This window comes from Pteropus vampyrus, unplaced genomic scaffold, assembly GCF_000151845.1.
Source record: "Pteropus vampyrus isolate Shadow unplaced genomic scaffold, Pvam_2.0 Scaffold337, whole genome shotgun sequence".
Taxonomy (NCBI): Eukaryota; Metazoa; Chordata; class Mammalia; order Chiroptera; family Pteropodidae; genus Pteropus; species Pteropus vampyrus.
This window is the reverse complement of record NW_011889118.1, coordinates 121635-137488: the sequence shown is the minus strand read 5'-3', so window position 1 is coordinate 137488 and position 15854 is coordinate 121635. Positions and strand designations below refer to the sequence as shown.

At 41.1% G+C, this 15854-nt stretch overlaps 1 protein-coding gene across 1 annotated transcript in view; it reads left to right on the top strand.

Moving 5' to 3' along the window:
* LOC105304362 (voltage-dependent calcium channel subunit alpha-2/delta-3-like) overlaps positions 1-15854 on the top strand; it is a 676581-nt gene that overhangs the window by 542462 nt on the left and 118265 nt on the right. The window contains exons 12-13 of the mRNA XM_023522298.1: positions 5441-5519; positions 15678-15811. Coding sequence (XP_023378066.1) covers positions 5441-5519; positions 15678-15811 — 213 coding nt within the window. The remainder of the gene's footprint in view (positions 1-5440; positions 5520-15677; positions 15812-15854) is intronic.

The window sequence follows — 15854 nt, the reverse complement described above, 5'->3', positions numbered from 1 at the left end:
CCCACTGGTCTCTTCAATATCCCTTAAGCATCCCTATTTCAAGGACTTTATACCTTCTGTTCCTTTTACCTGGAACAGTCTTCCCCAAAAGCCATATGTCTTGCTCCCCTCCACCATCCCCATTTTGTCCGGATCCCTGCTCAAATATCATCTTACCAAGGAGGCCTTCTCTTCCTTCCTTTCTAAAACGGCAACCCCCATTACTCTCTATTGCCTTACCCTGTTTTTTTTTTTTTCTTCATAAGCATTAAATCGACAATTAATTAAACATATATGAATTTGACATTTATCATGTTTCACACTCATGAAAATGTAAACTTCCTGAGGACAGAGAGTTTGCTTTGTTTATTCATCATATCTCCAACACCAAGAAAGGTCCCTGGCACACAGTAAGTGCTCAGAAGTTACTTGTAACAGATGGATGTTGAACAGCTACTCTTGGACTATGTCAAAAGCATGGGCATTGGTGATCTCCCATTCATTACTGTAGGGACACGTGTAAGCTGCAGCAGCCTATTTCCTGGCTGTGCAGTTGTCCCATTATAGCTCTACTAGTAGCTCCTTCGCTTCTCCTATTTTAATGGAAAGGAGAGAATTTGATTCATTATCTTTGCAAACTCAAACTACCTACATTTACCAAAGGTCGAGAGGAATGATGCCCCTCTAAGTTTTTGGTGAGAATTGCATCTATATGAGTAAAAAAGCATAAATCTGTTTTTTGGGGGGAGGAAAACTGCATTGAGTTTTTTGTTTATTTCATTTGGGAAATTGTATACTAAGTAGATTAAATTAAGTGACTTTGAACTTCAAAATGTCCACATCTTAACGTTTTATTAAGCTTAATTGGGTTTGTAGAACACTTAAAGACCATCCAAACTTAAGTAGGAGGTCAAAATGAACTAAAAGGTTTATGCAGACTTTTTTCCACCCTGCCTTTGTGCTGCACTAATGAAAGTGGTGCCATCCTGCCTGCAGATGATGAGCACATAGGCCTGGCTTTCTGGAGAGTGTTGGTGTGTCCTGATGATTGCCTGGATCTGAACTGTGCTATGACTCGCTATGATCATCAGTGGTGTGCACCTGGCTTTCAGGACCACCCCCGCTCTGCCTCTGCTAAGGCGCTTTGCCACATCAGAAAAGCAGTTGGGCTCAAGGCAGACTTGGAAAAGTTTGTTTGATGGCACTTCTTAGGGAAGAAGTCTCCAACCATTGGAAATAAAATCCATTAGGTTACAGGATCTGTTAGCGACGGAAATGAGCGATTTGACTATGTTCTTCGTAGATGTTTTGCACTCGGTTAATTGAATGGTGGAGTAAATCAGCCCACTCTGGAAGATGTAAGGCCAGGACTTAATTTCCACATGTCATCTCTTCTGTGTCTGATTTCCACTGCTACATTTATTTTGCTTATATCCTTAACAGAATGGTTCAGGAAGTAGCAGGGCCATTACTTTCTTTTTGTTTCAAAGTGATCTTTGAATATTAAAGCAATACTCGTTCATTTGTAAAAACATTCAAAATGAAATTGAAATTTCTGAAGTAAAAAGTATAAGTCCCTTTTGCAAAAAAAAAAATAGCATTCTATGCTAAACAATACTGTATGACCTGCTTTTTTCACCTTACCGATTTATAATGGCTGCCTTTTTCTCCATGAGTACATAGCTGCATGGTATTCCACTGCATGAATGTACTATAAGGTTTTTAGCCAATCATCTCTCAAGAGACACTTAGGATTTAACAGTTTTTGGTCCATTACAAATAATGTGAACATCCTTTGTGTATTTGCGAAATACTTTGTGTATTTGCGAAAATGTGTAAAACTGAATGACAGGAATTTAAGAAGACATGAGCTTTACAGTTCTCCATACTCTACCACTTCCTTTCATCTTTGTTACAGTTTGGCCCCCTAGGTATTTTATTTGTTATCCTGGCTATAAGATAAATGCCTAAAGGTAGAATTACTGGTTCTGAAAAAAATCACAATTATAAAATGCTATGGATATTGTGAAGTTGCTCTCTAAAATATTTATTTTGGCATAAAACCTCTTTTCTTTTTGTTGCCAGTTGAAAGACATTATTGTGAGAAATCCGGGGCGTGAACCTAGTATCATTTGATTATGTTTACTTTATAGGCAGAGATGCAACAAGTCATTTCCACTCTGTTTCTACTCAGATAAGGAGCCAGTCCACTGGAAGCCAAGGATACACATAAATGGAAATATTAAACATGATTCTGACTTTCTTTCATAATCAATAAGATAAATACCAACCACCAAAACAGGTATAATGCTACAAATCCTCTAGCATCTACCTGACCCAGGTGGTGATGCTGGCTGTAGAAGCCACAGTGGTGGTGATAGTAGGGGCAGTGGTGGTGGTGTGTGTATGGGGGGTGTAGTGCTGGTTTTCATTATTGTAATTATTCTTAGCACAGTTATTCTTGAGCAATCGTGTCTGGTCTGAATTTTGGCACAATCCTACTGGTTTTCCAAATGGGATGCCATCTTTTAAAATCAGGAATTATAGAACTTTTCCAGTGACGCACAGCATCGTTCTGGAGTTTTACCTATGCCTCAGAGAGAGTTCAGTGTATCCTGTGGTTCTTCATCTGGACGGCATTGGAGGTTTGGTGCACCCAGGTACCTGTACTCAAAAATAAATAGGTTGCTTTGTGTCGGATGTTTTCCTCTTTGCCTACAAAGATAGTCTCGTAGCTTCATTTCTCCTAAAAGCTATTCATTATGCTTTCTACTTGGTTAAGAACCAGGGGAATGCAAGTTTTTTTATCTGTCTAGTGTTTTCTCTTTAAATAGCTTAGATTTTAAATGAAAGGCAAAGTGTTATGAAAAAAGCATGGGTCTGGTCTCAATAGGCAGGATTCTAGTCCTGGCTCTTATGGGTGTTGGCTCTGGGCCTTGGAGCTGGTGGAAGTTTTCTGTGTTGACAGAACCAGCATCTCCGGGTAATTAATAGGAGATCCCAGTGTTACCATGAGGTCTTAGAAAACCACTCTGATTAGATAAGGCCTTGAAATTAATCAAATCACTTCACTTAACTGGGTCTCAGTTTCTCCCTAAATCAGACATCATCAACCAAATGCCAACAGTGGCCAGACAGGAAAAGTAAAGTGGGGATATCTCTGTGTAGGGGGATCGGTGGTAATCACCTTTGTCTATACAAGGCTGAATCTTCCCTCCTCACCCCCAAGAGAAGCCAGAATCTCCCAATTAAAAAAAAAAAAATCCTTCTTTCCAATGTGAGTCCAGTGAGAATAATGTGGAAAAGAGCTAGAGGGATGAAGAGAGGCAAAGGCTTCTCTGTCTGCTCTTCCACTCAGGAAGCCCCCTTGCAGGAGCTGTGATGGCTGAAGTGGCTGCCTTCCTGAACACAAATGAGGACAGACTAAGACTATATGACAATGTGTACTTAAACTTCTCTTTAGTTGGAAATAAACCATCACCTAAAAACTAGTCTTCAAGTTATAATTCCCAGACGAGAAGATATTCGTAATTAAAACAAAATCTTCATTTTTACAGTCAACTATGAGCACTTATATATTTTTATCCATTTATATATTGAGTTGTAATGTTCCAAGGACTGTGTTCCACTGGGTCATAGCCAGAAGAAAGGGACATATCCCTTCTTTTTCCTTGCCAAGTGGATAATCCAGTGGAGATCAACTTTACAGATGTAACCACATAAGATACTAGTTAACACAATCATAATAAAGAGTCTGAAGGAACAGTAGGGGTGCTGGACCCAGTCTGGATGAGCTAAGGAGCCATCAGCTAGTAAAGCCTTTGGTGCTGCATTGCAAGCATTGTTCATCTACTACCATGTCTTCATTAACTCAGTCTCAGAGAAGTGGCCAACGGACTGTACTTGGCCAGCCATAAGAGTTTTATTTGATCTGTGTAGTGTTGACCCACAAACCACTATAAATTTGAGTGAAAGGGTTAACCTGTTTAATTCCTTATCTTTCTTCTATCTAACCTTCAAGTACTACTTTGGCAGGTAGATTATGGTTTATTTCAAGAATTATGTCTGACTATTTCAATCAGCATAATACCCTATAGGTTCATCTATGTTGTTGCAGATGGCAAGATCTTATTCTTTTTTATGGCTAATATTCTTTTTTATGGCTAATATTCCATATATATATGTATGGAATATATATATACCACATCTTTGTCCATTCATCTATTGACGCGTACCAAGGTTGCTTCCATATCTTGGCTATTGTAAATTAGGCTGCAATGAGCATTTGAGTGCATATATCTTTTTGAATTAGCATTTTTGTTTTCTTCAAATAGATACCCAGAAGTGGAATTTCTGGATTGTATGATAGTTGTGTTTTTAGTTTTTTGAGGAACTCCATATTGTTTTCCATAGTGTCTGCACCAATTTACAATCCCACCAACAGTGCACAAAGTTTGCCTTTTCTCCACATTCTCTCCAAATACTGTATGATTTTCCTACATGTAGAATTTAAAAAGCAAAACAAACAAAACAAGCAGAAACAGATTCATAGGTACAGACAACAAACTGATGGTTTCTGGAGGGGAGGAAAGAGGGTGGGTGCAAGAGAACAAGAGGTACAAACCTCCAGAGAAAAAAAAAGTCATGGGGATGTAATGTATAGCATAGAGAAAATAATATCATAGTAACTCTACAGTGATGGACGGTTTCTGGACTTACTGTGGTGATCACATCCTAAAGCATATAAATGTCAAATCACTATGTCGTATACTTGAAACTAATATATTGTATGTCAATTATACTTTAATAAAAAATAAACAAAATACTCTGGCCTCATGAGAGATAGTTGAGAAATCAATAGAAAATAAGAGAGCCAGGGTTTTATGTATGTTCTCTGCTCTTCAGGAGTCAAAAACTTAGGAAGGCTTAAGAAAGTCTTCAGTGGTCTCCTGGCTACAGGCTGTGCCTCTTGACCTCCTAAAATCACGCCAGACACCACAGATGGCAAGAGAGTGTCTGCAGTCTGTCCTCAACGTTGAGGGAAATGTTGAGGGTCTTTCAGTGGTGTTTTTCTTCCCAAGAAGAGCACATTCTGCATTTCCTGTGTGGATAAGGAGAATGGTTGTGGATTTGGTCCAGACCTGGATGATCTTTGTCCATATGTGTGCAACAAACCCAGGCCCGTGATGCTGCCAGTCTCCCTTTTCAAGTTAGTCTCCTCTGTCGCAAGTTCCACACCAAAAAACAACCACCACCAGGGCCATATGGTTTGAAAGATCAAAGGCTCCAGTTCTGAATATATTTCTAGATGACTGTACTTCCAATGTTTTAAATATGTTCCTACAGATGGGAAGCATGAAGCATTAAAGAGGTAAACCACATGTGTTTGAACCATGCATGTGGTCTGTGCAGTACAGTGGAAAGAGAATATTGCTGATCCGTGTGTTTATCTTCCTCTCAGGTTCGCATCTTCACATACCTCATTGGCCGGGAGGCGGCTTTTGCAGACAATCTCAAGTGGATGGCCTGTGCCAACAAAGGTAGGTCCCTCTGATGTGCTTGGTTCTGAATAACTTATCCTTGGATGTGCAGAAGTTGAGATAGTCATGAGAAAATAGAGAATTCTAGAAAGCTGTTGAATTCTATAATAAGGTCTAGGTGTTTCTAAATGATTATTGATAGACTTGTAACAGATTCTTCCAAAATATATTTATAAATTTTTAGGACATAGTCAAGTGGAGTCGTTTAGCCTCTCTACTCTACTGCTTAGTAGCCGAGTGACATTGGAAGAATTTACTGTGCACCAAATATCCATGTGTCGCTTACCATTCCCAAGCGAGGTCTCAACACTGGTTCTGGCCAATAGCTTGTAAAGAAAAGCAACCTCTGTCATTTATGGGTCAAAGAAATTAAGAGGTGATGTGGTGGTGTCCATACTCTTCTTCTGCTCTTGTGGACTCTGAAGCTACATGATAGAATAGTCATGAAATAGAGAAACCTTCATCAGTGTGGTTCCCCGAGTTACCACACGGAACAGATCATAGTGTCTCTTGCCATCTGCCGGCCCATGATGGATATATAGTATGTGCGATAAATCTTTGTGTTAAGCCACTGAAATTTTCGATTTGACATGTTCCCATTGCGTGACTTAACCAACACAACACAACTTAATTAAGTCAACTCTAACCTGCCTCAATGTTCTAATTTTAAAAATGGAAATGGTGATAATAGTTCTTCTTTTGATTCTTATTAAATATAAGGATTAATGAAATTATGTATATTAGGTACCTAGGTCAGTGCTGGTACAGACAAGAGCTCAGTACTTGTTCACGTATTAATTGATTAATGATCCCCCATTGTGTGTAAGAAGCGATGCTTTGGGGGAAGGCACAGTCTGTGAAGAGTGTCTTCTCATTCTACAACAACCAAGAAGGCCCAGCATAGGAGGCTAATAGGTGGTAAAGTCCAGATGCCTTAAGTCTTAACCCAGCCCCTATCATCCACCAACCTGTGCAAGTTACCAAACTTATCTGGGTCTGAGCTATGTCACCCACAGAGCGGGAGAAATGATGATACCTGACCCATACAGATATCGTGAGCATGATATGAGGCTCTGCAAGTAAAGCTGATAGCTCAATGCCTGGCGCATAAATGCCCCACGTTATTTCCTAATGTTAAATGATCTGTAGGCATGACTTATCTTCCTTCTGAGGCTGCACACTCCGTGAGGGCAGCCTTTGACTCTGATTTCTTCTTGAGCACTGACAGAACCCAGCCTCCTACCTTACTCGGAATGGGTGATTGTTTGATGTTTGAAAAATGAGTAAATTGACTATAAATAATAAAGGAAAATCTGTCCTGTTGCTCATATATTGGTATCGATGGATTTCAGTGGTCTGTTTTTATATTGTCTCCTAAGCCATTCTTTATAAAAGTCAAAGTGTTTGCACATTAGTGGAGGAAAGAGGAATCAATAAAAGCCTTGGAGTTCTCGGATCTAGTTTTAGTGACTTAAGACAAAGTTATTTTAGTTGCAAGCAACCAAAGTTGCTCCCTGAAATTAAAAAGAGGAATGTTTTGAAGAGAGAGGGGAGTGACTCAGAATCCAGATTGAGAAGGAAAGCTTGAGTCTCATGAGGGACCAGGGAGCTGTGTTTTTGTTTTTCTTTCCTTTATTGTTTTGTTTTTGTTTTTTTTTTCCTACACTCCATGACATTCTTCTCTGTGAATAGACCTTCTCTGCTATGGCATGTGCACATCCAGAAATGGCCGCCCTACACTGTACAAACCCCTCTATCTACACAACTCATACTGTGAGCAAGGCATAGTATTAGAAAGGGATAGGACCTAGTTATGTATAACTAGTTTATTGGCTGGCTCCCCTCACTAAAGCGTGTCAGTGATTCTGACTGTCTCAGAGTAATGCATCTGGCTTCATTTCAGGGGGACATATAGAAGGAACGGAGGCGATGGAGGCTAAGTGGATTCTAGATGTCCTCTGGGTAAAGGGGCCACTCTTGAAATAATTTTTGGAACTTCGTTGACATTTGAAAATGTTGAGTGAGCTAAACTTTTCCTGTTTTTTTTTTTTTCTTTTTCTTTTTCTTTATTCTGTGGTCTTAAAAACGGAGTTCCTTTCCATTTTTAAAAAATGTTGCTGTTATTCTTGCCACATCAGATTGTAACCCTTCCCATCAGCTAGTTTGCATTTCGTCACGGGTTGTTGTTTTTACCACTGTCTGTGTCCAGCTGATGAAAATTACTCAAATTGAAGTCTTGTCTTAATCAACTAATATTACACCATAATTTCATTTTAGTCATTGTTTATAAGACTCTATGAAGCATCCTTTTGAAGATAGTTTAGTAATTCAGAGTATTTCAGGACCTGGCTATAGAATATAGCCCTTTAGATTTAAAAGTTCTGAGTACAGCAACTTGAAAAATCCAAGAAGGTAATAGTAGCTGCTTAGCTGGCCGGGCTGTTGGATTCCACAGTGATTCTCTTCCTGTCTAAATCCAGTCATTTCTTTCCCTGCCAGAGCCAGCCCCTCTCAGTAGTTTCACCGTCCTCACTCTGCATCCCTCCTAAACAGCCATGAGAATAAAATGTCATTGTTTACCATTCTTCAAAGGGGCAGTTGCCATCAAAATGTTAGGTTCCAGTCATCTGTGCCCATATAAACATTGGCTTCACGTTGCGTCAGTTATGGGGTTTTAGACCACGTAACATCAGTGAACAAGTATTCTTCTATGGTCATTAATTAAATCATTGTTTATAGTCTCAGATTGTTATAGTATGGAGGCAGCATAACATTTTTCATCTCAAGTGACACCCCCCAACCCCTTACATACTTTCGTCCTGACTCAGACAAGTTCTTCAGTGAAATGAAGCATTAGCATTCAGGGGCCAGAAGAGATCCAAGGATTGCCCAGGGGAGCCTAAGGAGAAGCGTGTTGGCTGATTGGCCAGGCCTGGCCAGAGTGACCCTGGGGACGAGCAGGAGTTGCCAGGGCCAGCAAACACCTCTTCCCCCATCAGTGGTCGAGAACTCACTTTAGGTACAGAGCTTTTTGCTTAGAAGTCTGGTAGCCATGGAGACAGTTCTCAGCCAGTGGACCTCAGATGCTGTCCCCTCAAAATGGATGTCTGGGGACATTTATACCCCTTGCAGAAGTTCTCTGCCTGCTCTGATCTACTAGTAAAATCCTGAGAGTCCTGGAGCTCATTGGTTTGTTTCATTTTATACATAACTAGGTCCTATCTTGAGGGAACCAGCCCTAATGAGGCAAAGCAGCAAACCATTTTAAATACATTAAAACAATCATTGCCACTGTAAAATGGCTTGTGGAATATAAAGTTCTGCATTCACACTATTGGATAAATAAGTGAACCGGGAAAAGTGAAAAGAGGGGCTGACCAGCCCGGATATGCCATAACGCTGTGATGACCTTCTCTAATGTTCAGTGTGCCAAGATTTTAAATAAGCACTGCCTGATTCTCTTTCAGAAATCATGGTGAGTGGAGTGTTTTCCAGCTGTGCAAATAAAGAAGGGCCTCCATGTTTGGGTTCTCAACCAATCAGTCATCGTTAGGTCAAATGGAGACGCCACATGAGTCTTTCTTGGTTGGCTGCTCAGCTTGTCCCTTTTTGATAGGTTAATGATCATTCTCTCCTTATTTGAAAGAGAACTAGTGGTCTGAACCCTTCTCAGATGTTCAGGCCCACAGCTTTTTTTCCATTAAAAAAATTCTTACCCTCACTCTACCTTTCTAAGTGTCTTGTCCCCTAAAAAATAGATTAAAATTTATGAGGCCAGAATGGTGAAGGAAGAAAGTGGCAATTAAAACTGTTAATATTTTAGAACAGGTCGAAGAAGGCAAAAATGACAGTTATTCAGATACCTTCGTGTAATTTTTTTGTAGACTTTGACCAGTATCTCCAAATTCCCCTAACCCCCAGCCCTTGATATCCACCACTACACCCTCTATTTTTACAAGTTCGGCTTTTTTAGATTCCACATGTGAGTAATATAATACAGCATTAGTCTTTTTCTGTCTTACTTCACTTAGCATAATACCCTTTAGGTCCATCCAGGTTGTCAAAATGACAGGATTTCCTTCTATATCTTAGCTGAATAATACTCCACTGTGTGTGTGTTATCTGTTTTTATCTATTCATCTATTGGTGGACACTTAAGTTGTATACATTCTTCATGTACCTTCTATAGAACATGAGAATTTGAGTAGAATGGGTAATAATGGTGATGACGATGAAGATGGTGCCATTGTTGTTTACAGCAACTAAGGATGACAAACTAAATGTCAGGTAGAGTACACAATACTTTTGTGTATTTTCTCTTTGATGCTCATCAAAGCTCTGTTAGGTGCCTGAGAAGAAAATCGAGACCTAGAGAGACTAGTACCTTGCCCCAGGTATGAGCTAACAGGTGGCAGAGCCAGGATTCAGGCCCAGTTGATCCAAAGCCCAAACCTAATTCTTCACCAGGATATGAGGTTACCTCTCCTTGGGATGAAGAAAGTCATGTTTCATGGAGGACTCTTGCGTGTCTCCCATAATTTGAAAGACACTAGGAAAAAGAACTTACAGGTTAAGAAAAGACTTCAGTGTGCCACAGCTAATAAAGACTAGACTGGGATTTCTACCCAGCCTGTGTGTTCCAGAAACAGCTTCTGTAGCCATGTGGTCAGTTTCTGATATATTACAAACAGGAACTTTAAGGCTCTGAGAGGATATGAGGCAGGTTGGGGAGTGGGTGCAGTGACAGAGCTGCAGACAAGCCAGCATTCCTAGCTCCACCATGTGATCCTTTATATTACCCTTTTCTAATGTGAAATTTGAAATTAAAATGAAATATTATTCACAAAGGGAAAAGGCTTCCTCCGAAATTTAAAGTCTGGCTTATTCTGATGGCTTCATACTTAAAAGCCCCATTCTGCAGGTGGGCACATGCTTACCGAGGCTGTGGGGCTCCCTGCCCTCGTGGTTATTTCCTCCTGATTGGCTCTTTCTAACTCACGTGCCTTTGGCTCTCATGGCCCAACAAGCCTCTTGCTGGATCTTTGTGAAGGTCCAAGGAGGTGTGGAAATAGCAAGTGGTTTATAAATTGTACATCTTTCTACAGAAGTGAATGCTCTTACAGTGGCATGTAACGTTGATGGGGAAGAGGAAAATGAAAGAGAATATTGGCAGAGTCTTTTAAGAACACTGTCGTCTGTAAGGGAATGCAAACAAGGTCACACCATCAACCTCACTGCCCACCTCATTGTCCTGAGAAAACTGTAATCTGAGCACTGGCTTCATTTTCAGCTTGTCTAATTCAGAGGGGGAAAAGATACTTATAAAGACTCAAAGGGAGTAGTGCCCATCACAACAAAGGTGGAATAAGGACCTTGGCATGTGCGATACACAGCCAGGATCTCCCACTGAGGAGCAGACTCAGGGGCCCTCAGCTATGATGTCATGGCAAAGCAGATTATGAGATGGTACGCTGATGGAGCACCTCATGCAAAGGCAGCTTTTAGACAGGGGACTCTTAAGAATCTTGAAGTAAGGGTAGTGGAATCTCAGAAATACAAAGTACCAGGCTGTGTGTGGTTTAGCGCACTCAGTCGTAACCCAGAGTTCACAGGAGACTCTGTGAGGGAATAAGGTAAATAAATCGATGTTATGTAGAAAAATGAGAAGACCATTTGTAATAGGTGGCTAATTTCAGCATTAATTACTCCTTGGTAATTACCGAATGATTGTTGATTCTGTTTTCTTACATGATATATGAAGTCCAAAAAGGTACATTAAAGAAGGGAATAAACATTCAAGAGCTAGAATTTAAAAGAAATTTTAAAAGGGGTATGGAGGAGGGGAAGGGGCCGGTTCAGAGAATGCAGAGGGAAAACAAGGGAAGCGTCTATGGTTACAGTCAAAGCATCCAGCCCTCAGCAACTTCCTGTTATCCATCAAAAGGTACATTTGTTAACTAAAACTTAGATGAAAACATTTGAAAACAGAAAAGAGTCGTTCAGAAAGGTTTGAGATTTTAATGGCTTGGAGTTAGAAGATTAAAATTGCATTAAGCTTTGTGGTATACATTATTAATATTATTTTTTATAATTTTAGCTTTTCTTACCGTTTATAAATCTGCATCCCTGGTCTATATATTGAATTTAAGTTAGAACTGTGGCGTGGATTTTGAGTAGATCTTTGGTGCTAATTATTGAGCATTTTCCGGGACCCTCAGGAGGAAACCATACATTTCCTCATCCAATCCTCAGCCTTTCCCAGTCAGAGACACTGACAGCTCATTGGGGCTGTCCTCCTGGAGAAAGATTTCTGAGCAGCCATGCCTGCTCTTTTCCAATACAGGAAGAGGCAGTGTCTTCAGTGGTTAGGAACAAAGGTTTTGGAATCAGATGAAACTGGTTTCGAATTGATCTGAGACAAGTTACTGAACTCCCTGTGTTCTGTTTCCTCCTGTACAATGAACACAGAAGTTGGGCTGTTTTGATGCCCAAGTGCACAGGAGTAAGGTGAATGACAGTGACACTTCGGTGAATGCCGTCGCATTGCTAACGGCTCACACAAACCCGTGCACCCAGCTCTGGGAATACTGCTCTGGACAAGATGGGCACCCTCTTTTTGTGACATTTCATGGAGCTAATATTCCAGCAAAAGAAGATAGTAAACAAGGAAGTCAGAATCCAGCACTGGATGAATCTTATGAAGAAAGTGAATGTGGGGTGAAGTAAGAGGAAATAAGTTTAGACAGCTAAACCTTCAATGATAAGGAAGAAGCAGCCATGAAGAAACCGGACAAAAGTGTGACAGGCAGAGGATACAAGTGCAAAAGCCTGAGGTGGGAAAGGAAGGCATGTGAGAGGAAGAGAGAAAGGCCAGGGAGCTGAAGCACTGAGAGCAGCACTGAGAAAACAAAGTGGGGTGAGGTCATTCAGTTAGATGGGGGGTGGCAACTGAAGGAGAGTCTTGGAGGTCAGGTTGAGAAATTTGGATTTTATTCTAACTCTAAATGGAAACCTGTTTTAGGCTCTTAAGCAGGAAGATGATCTGCTTTATACTTTTAGACGATCCCGCTGGCTGCTGTAAGGAGCCTAGATAATAAGGAGGAAGACTTGTGGGGAGGCTGTTCCTATACTCTGGTGGAGAGACAGTGGAGTCTGGAGTAGGCTGGGAGCAGTATACATGGGGTAGTGGATTTTAGTTATATGTTAGAGATGGGGCCAGAAAAACATACTTGTGAATTAGCTACGGGGTGGGGTGAGGAAATGAGGGCTATCGAGGATAGTTTTTGCACTGTGAGCCTAAATTGGGGAATGGCACCCTTTGCTAAGATGGGGAAGGCATATGGGGGAGGTATGGGTTTAGTGAGGGAAATGGAGAGTTGGTTTTGAGTGAGTTCAGTCTGAGGATCCTGTTAGTCATCCCATGGAGGTGTCAGGTATACAGTTGGCTATGGGTCTGTAGGTCTGGGGAGAAGCCAGCTTTTTTTCACTTTTCAGAATTTTGACTATGGTAAGCAAGGCCAAGTGAAAATGATCTCAGCTCAATCCCCGTCCAAATGTGTGATGGTTTTTCTTTTCTACTCCCCTTATGCTAATAACCTGTCTCTCCCATCTTCCTTGCATTCATTTCCTTTCTTCTTTTGGCCCTATTTTAGAAAACCTAAATCAAGGATTTTTACTGTTGGCTTTGGGGATTTGAAAGAAAATATAGACAATCAAGAAGAACTCCTCCTAAGAGATGCTGGCTTTACTGAACATTTGGCTCAGGAGCCCCAAATAGGAATTGTTCTAGACTGAGAGTAATTCGCCCATGGACCCTGATGGTCCAGAACCATCGAGCTCTCTCCTCTTATCAACATGGCAACACCTCTCTTAGCTTATCCTCTTTGTCATGTTTGTCTCTTTGAAGACCTTTCCCTCAAAGCCCAAGGTTTGTCTAGTAGAGAAGAAATGAAACTTTTTTTGTTTTTATTTTTGTTTTTGTTTTTTATTCAAACACTGATTACAGCCACCATGCATGGAGAGGTACGTATAGATGACCCCTTTGATCCAGTGACACTCTTTAAAACTTGTCTTTCCCACCATGTTTCCAAGAGGGGCCACCTGGAAGTCTTGTGAGAATAGTGTCCCGATGGATCTCCCTAATTGTGGTGCCTGACCTCAGAAGGAAGGCCAAGGTGCACATGGGCCCCACTCCTGTGCTGTATGCTAAAACCGGAGCTCACAGCCTGCTCCTTTGGGCCCTGTTTTCCCTGGGATGGGCCAGGCTCTGGCCCTGGCTGGGAGGGTGGGGGTGGACAGGAGTGACAATGCATGTTAATTAGCACTGTGCAAAGCTGTCATCAGAAAGCCAAAAGCCACATGGTCCCAACCTGGTTTGGGGTTGGCATACTAAATTCAGACCAGCTGGCCTTTGTTTGGAAATGCACTGGGAGGGTCCCGGCCCTTTCTGGACAACAGAAGGCCTGATGTTTCCCTACCCTGAGTCCTCTTTTAGACACTAAGAGGTTCTATAAACACTGTAGCAAGTGCTGTGACAGATCTGGCTTCAGAGGCATACATACCCTCTTTGATTTGTTGCAGTAGGAGCTGGCATGACATTAGTTATCAGGGTCCTTATTTAAAGACATGGGGAGGGAACATGACTGTCCATCCAGTGTCCCCCTGCTTAAAATCATCCTGTGACTACCTGACTATAGGGTAAAATCTAAACTCTTTCCCAAGGTCCTATATGATCGTCCCCCTGCTCATTCCTCTGATCTTATAGCACCCAACTTGTACCCTCTCTCCCTCAGCCTCTTATTCCAACCATTCTGATCTATTTTCAGTTCCTAGTAGGGACTTGACTCTGACTTTTGGCTTTTACTTACCTTTGGCTTTGCTAGACACACCATTTAACCCCTCTTCTTCTATCTAACTGGTCTTCATCCTTCATGGTTCAGTGGTGCTGACCACTCCTTAGAGTAGCCAAGAGATTGGCTGGCCCTGCTATAATGTCTGTCGATTGTGCTATTTTGTAGTTCAGCTGAACCTTCCAGGCTCTAGGGGACAGAGGTCCTGCTCATCTTGTTAATCTCTGCTTCATCAGTGCTAGGCACCAAGAAGCCTTTCATAATGTTTGAATGAAGGGCTCTCTCTTGAGGATCCAGACCTGGGCTTCATCCCTTCCTTTCTAACACCTCCTAACCCACAGCAAAGCCAGCAGGACCCCAAACTGAAGAAGAACATAGCCATGCCCTGAACTTGAGATCAAAATGTCACCCCCATCCACAAGACAATGGCATGAATAGAACTTTTTTGTTACTTAGAAACCATGTCTACCCAGCATATTCAAAATGCAGATCTGGTAACCACATGAAGGCATGAGCTGACGTTTCCACCTCAAACACACCAAGGGCAAAATTCTGTAAAAGCAAAAGTCACAGATTGAGAGACTCACAATCCTGGGTTCATCTTCTGTATTCACTCTTTGATACCTGTAAGATCGTGAGTGAAACACATATTCTCAGTCTGCTTCAGTCATCTTACCTTTAAAGTGGGTGCAGTTATCCCCACTACTTCATATTGTCAAAAATAAATGAGACAAAGCTTATCAAGTGTTTAACAAATTTTGTGTCCCTTAGTAAGCACTAAAAAATGAGTCATAACTATTGTTGTTATAGTGATAAAAATGGAATAGCCTTTCAATTTTGTGGTTTATAGTTTTCTCATTAGAAATAAACTCGCTAACGTGAAAAATAAAAGGTTACAAAATGGCATATAGAGAGGACTCCCATTTCTGCCAGGGGAGGTGTATGTGTGTATGAATGTTAGATGATAGATAGATAGATAGATAGATAGATAGATAGATAGATAGATAGATAGATAGATAGATAGATAGATAGTAGATATCTGAGAAGACATTACCTACCTAAAGGATTAACAGAGGCTTCCTCTTGGAGGCAGGTTTATGATCAATCTTATTTTATTCCTTTTGCTTGACTATATTTACTAACATGAACACATTACTCATGAAGTGGGTAATAGCAGAGAAGATATATAATATGTGAAAAGGAAAAAGAAAAGAAAGAAATTAGCCAGAGGCCAAGAAGGCTTGGCATGCACATCCTCCCCAGTCACAGGTTTTCCTCTCTGTTACTAAACTGGGTTCTCCTTTGGCAGGATTTTTCACCCAGATTTCCACATTGGCTGATGTGCAGGAAAACGTCATGGAATACCTCCATGTACTCAGCCGGCCCAAAGTGATAGACCAGGAGCATGACGTCGTGTGGACTGAAGCTTACATCGACAGCACTGTGAGTCCAGGGGCCCCTGAGGGAGAGCCTGAGTGTTCATCCT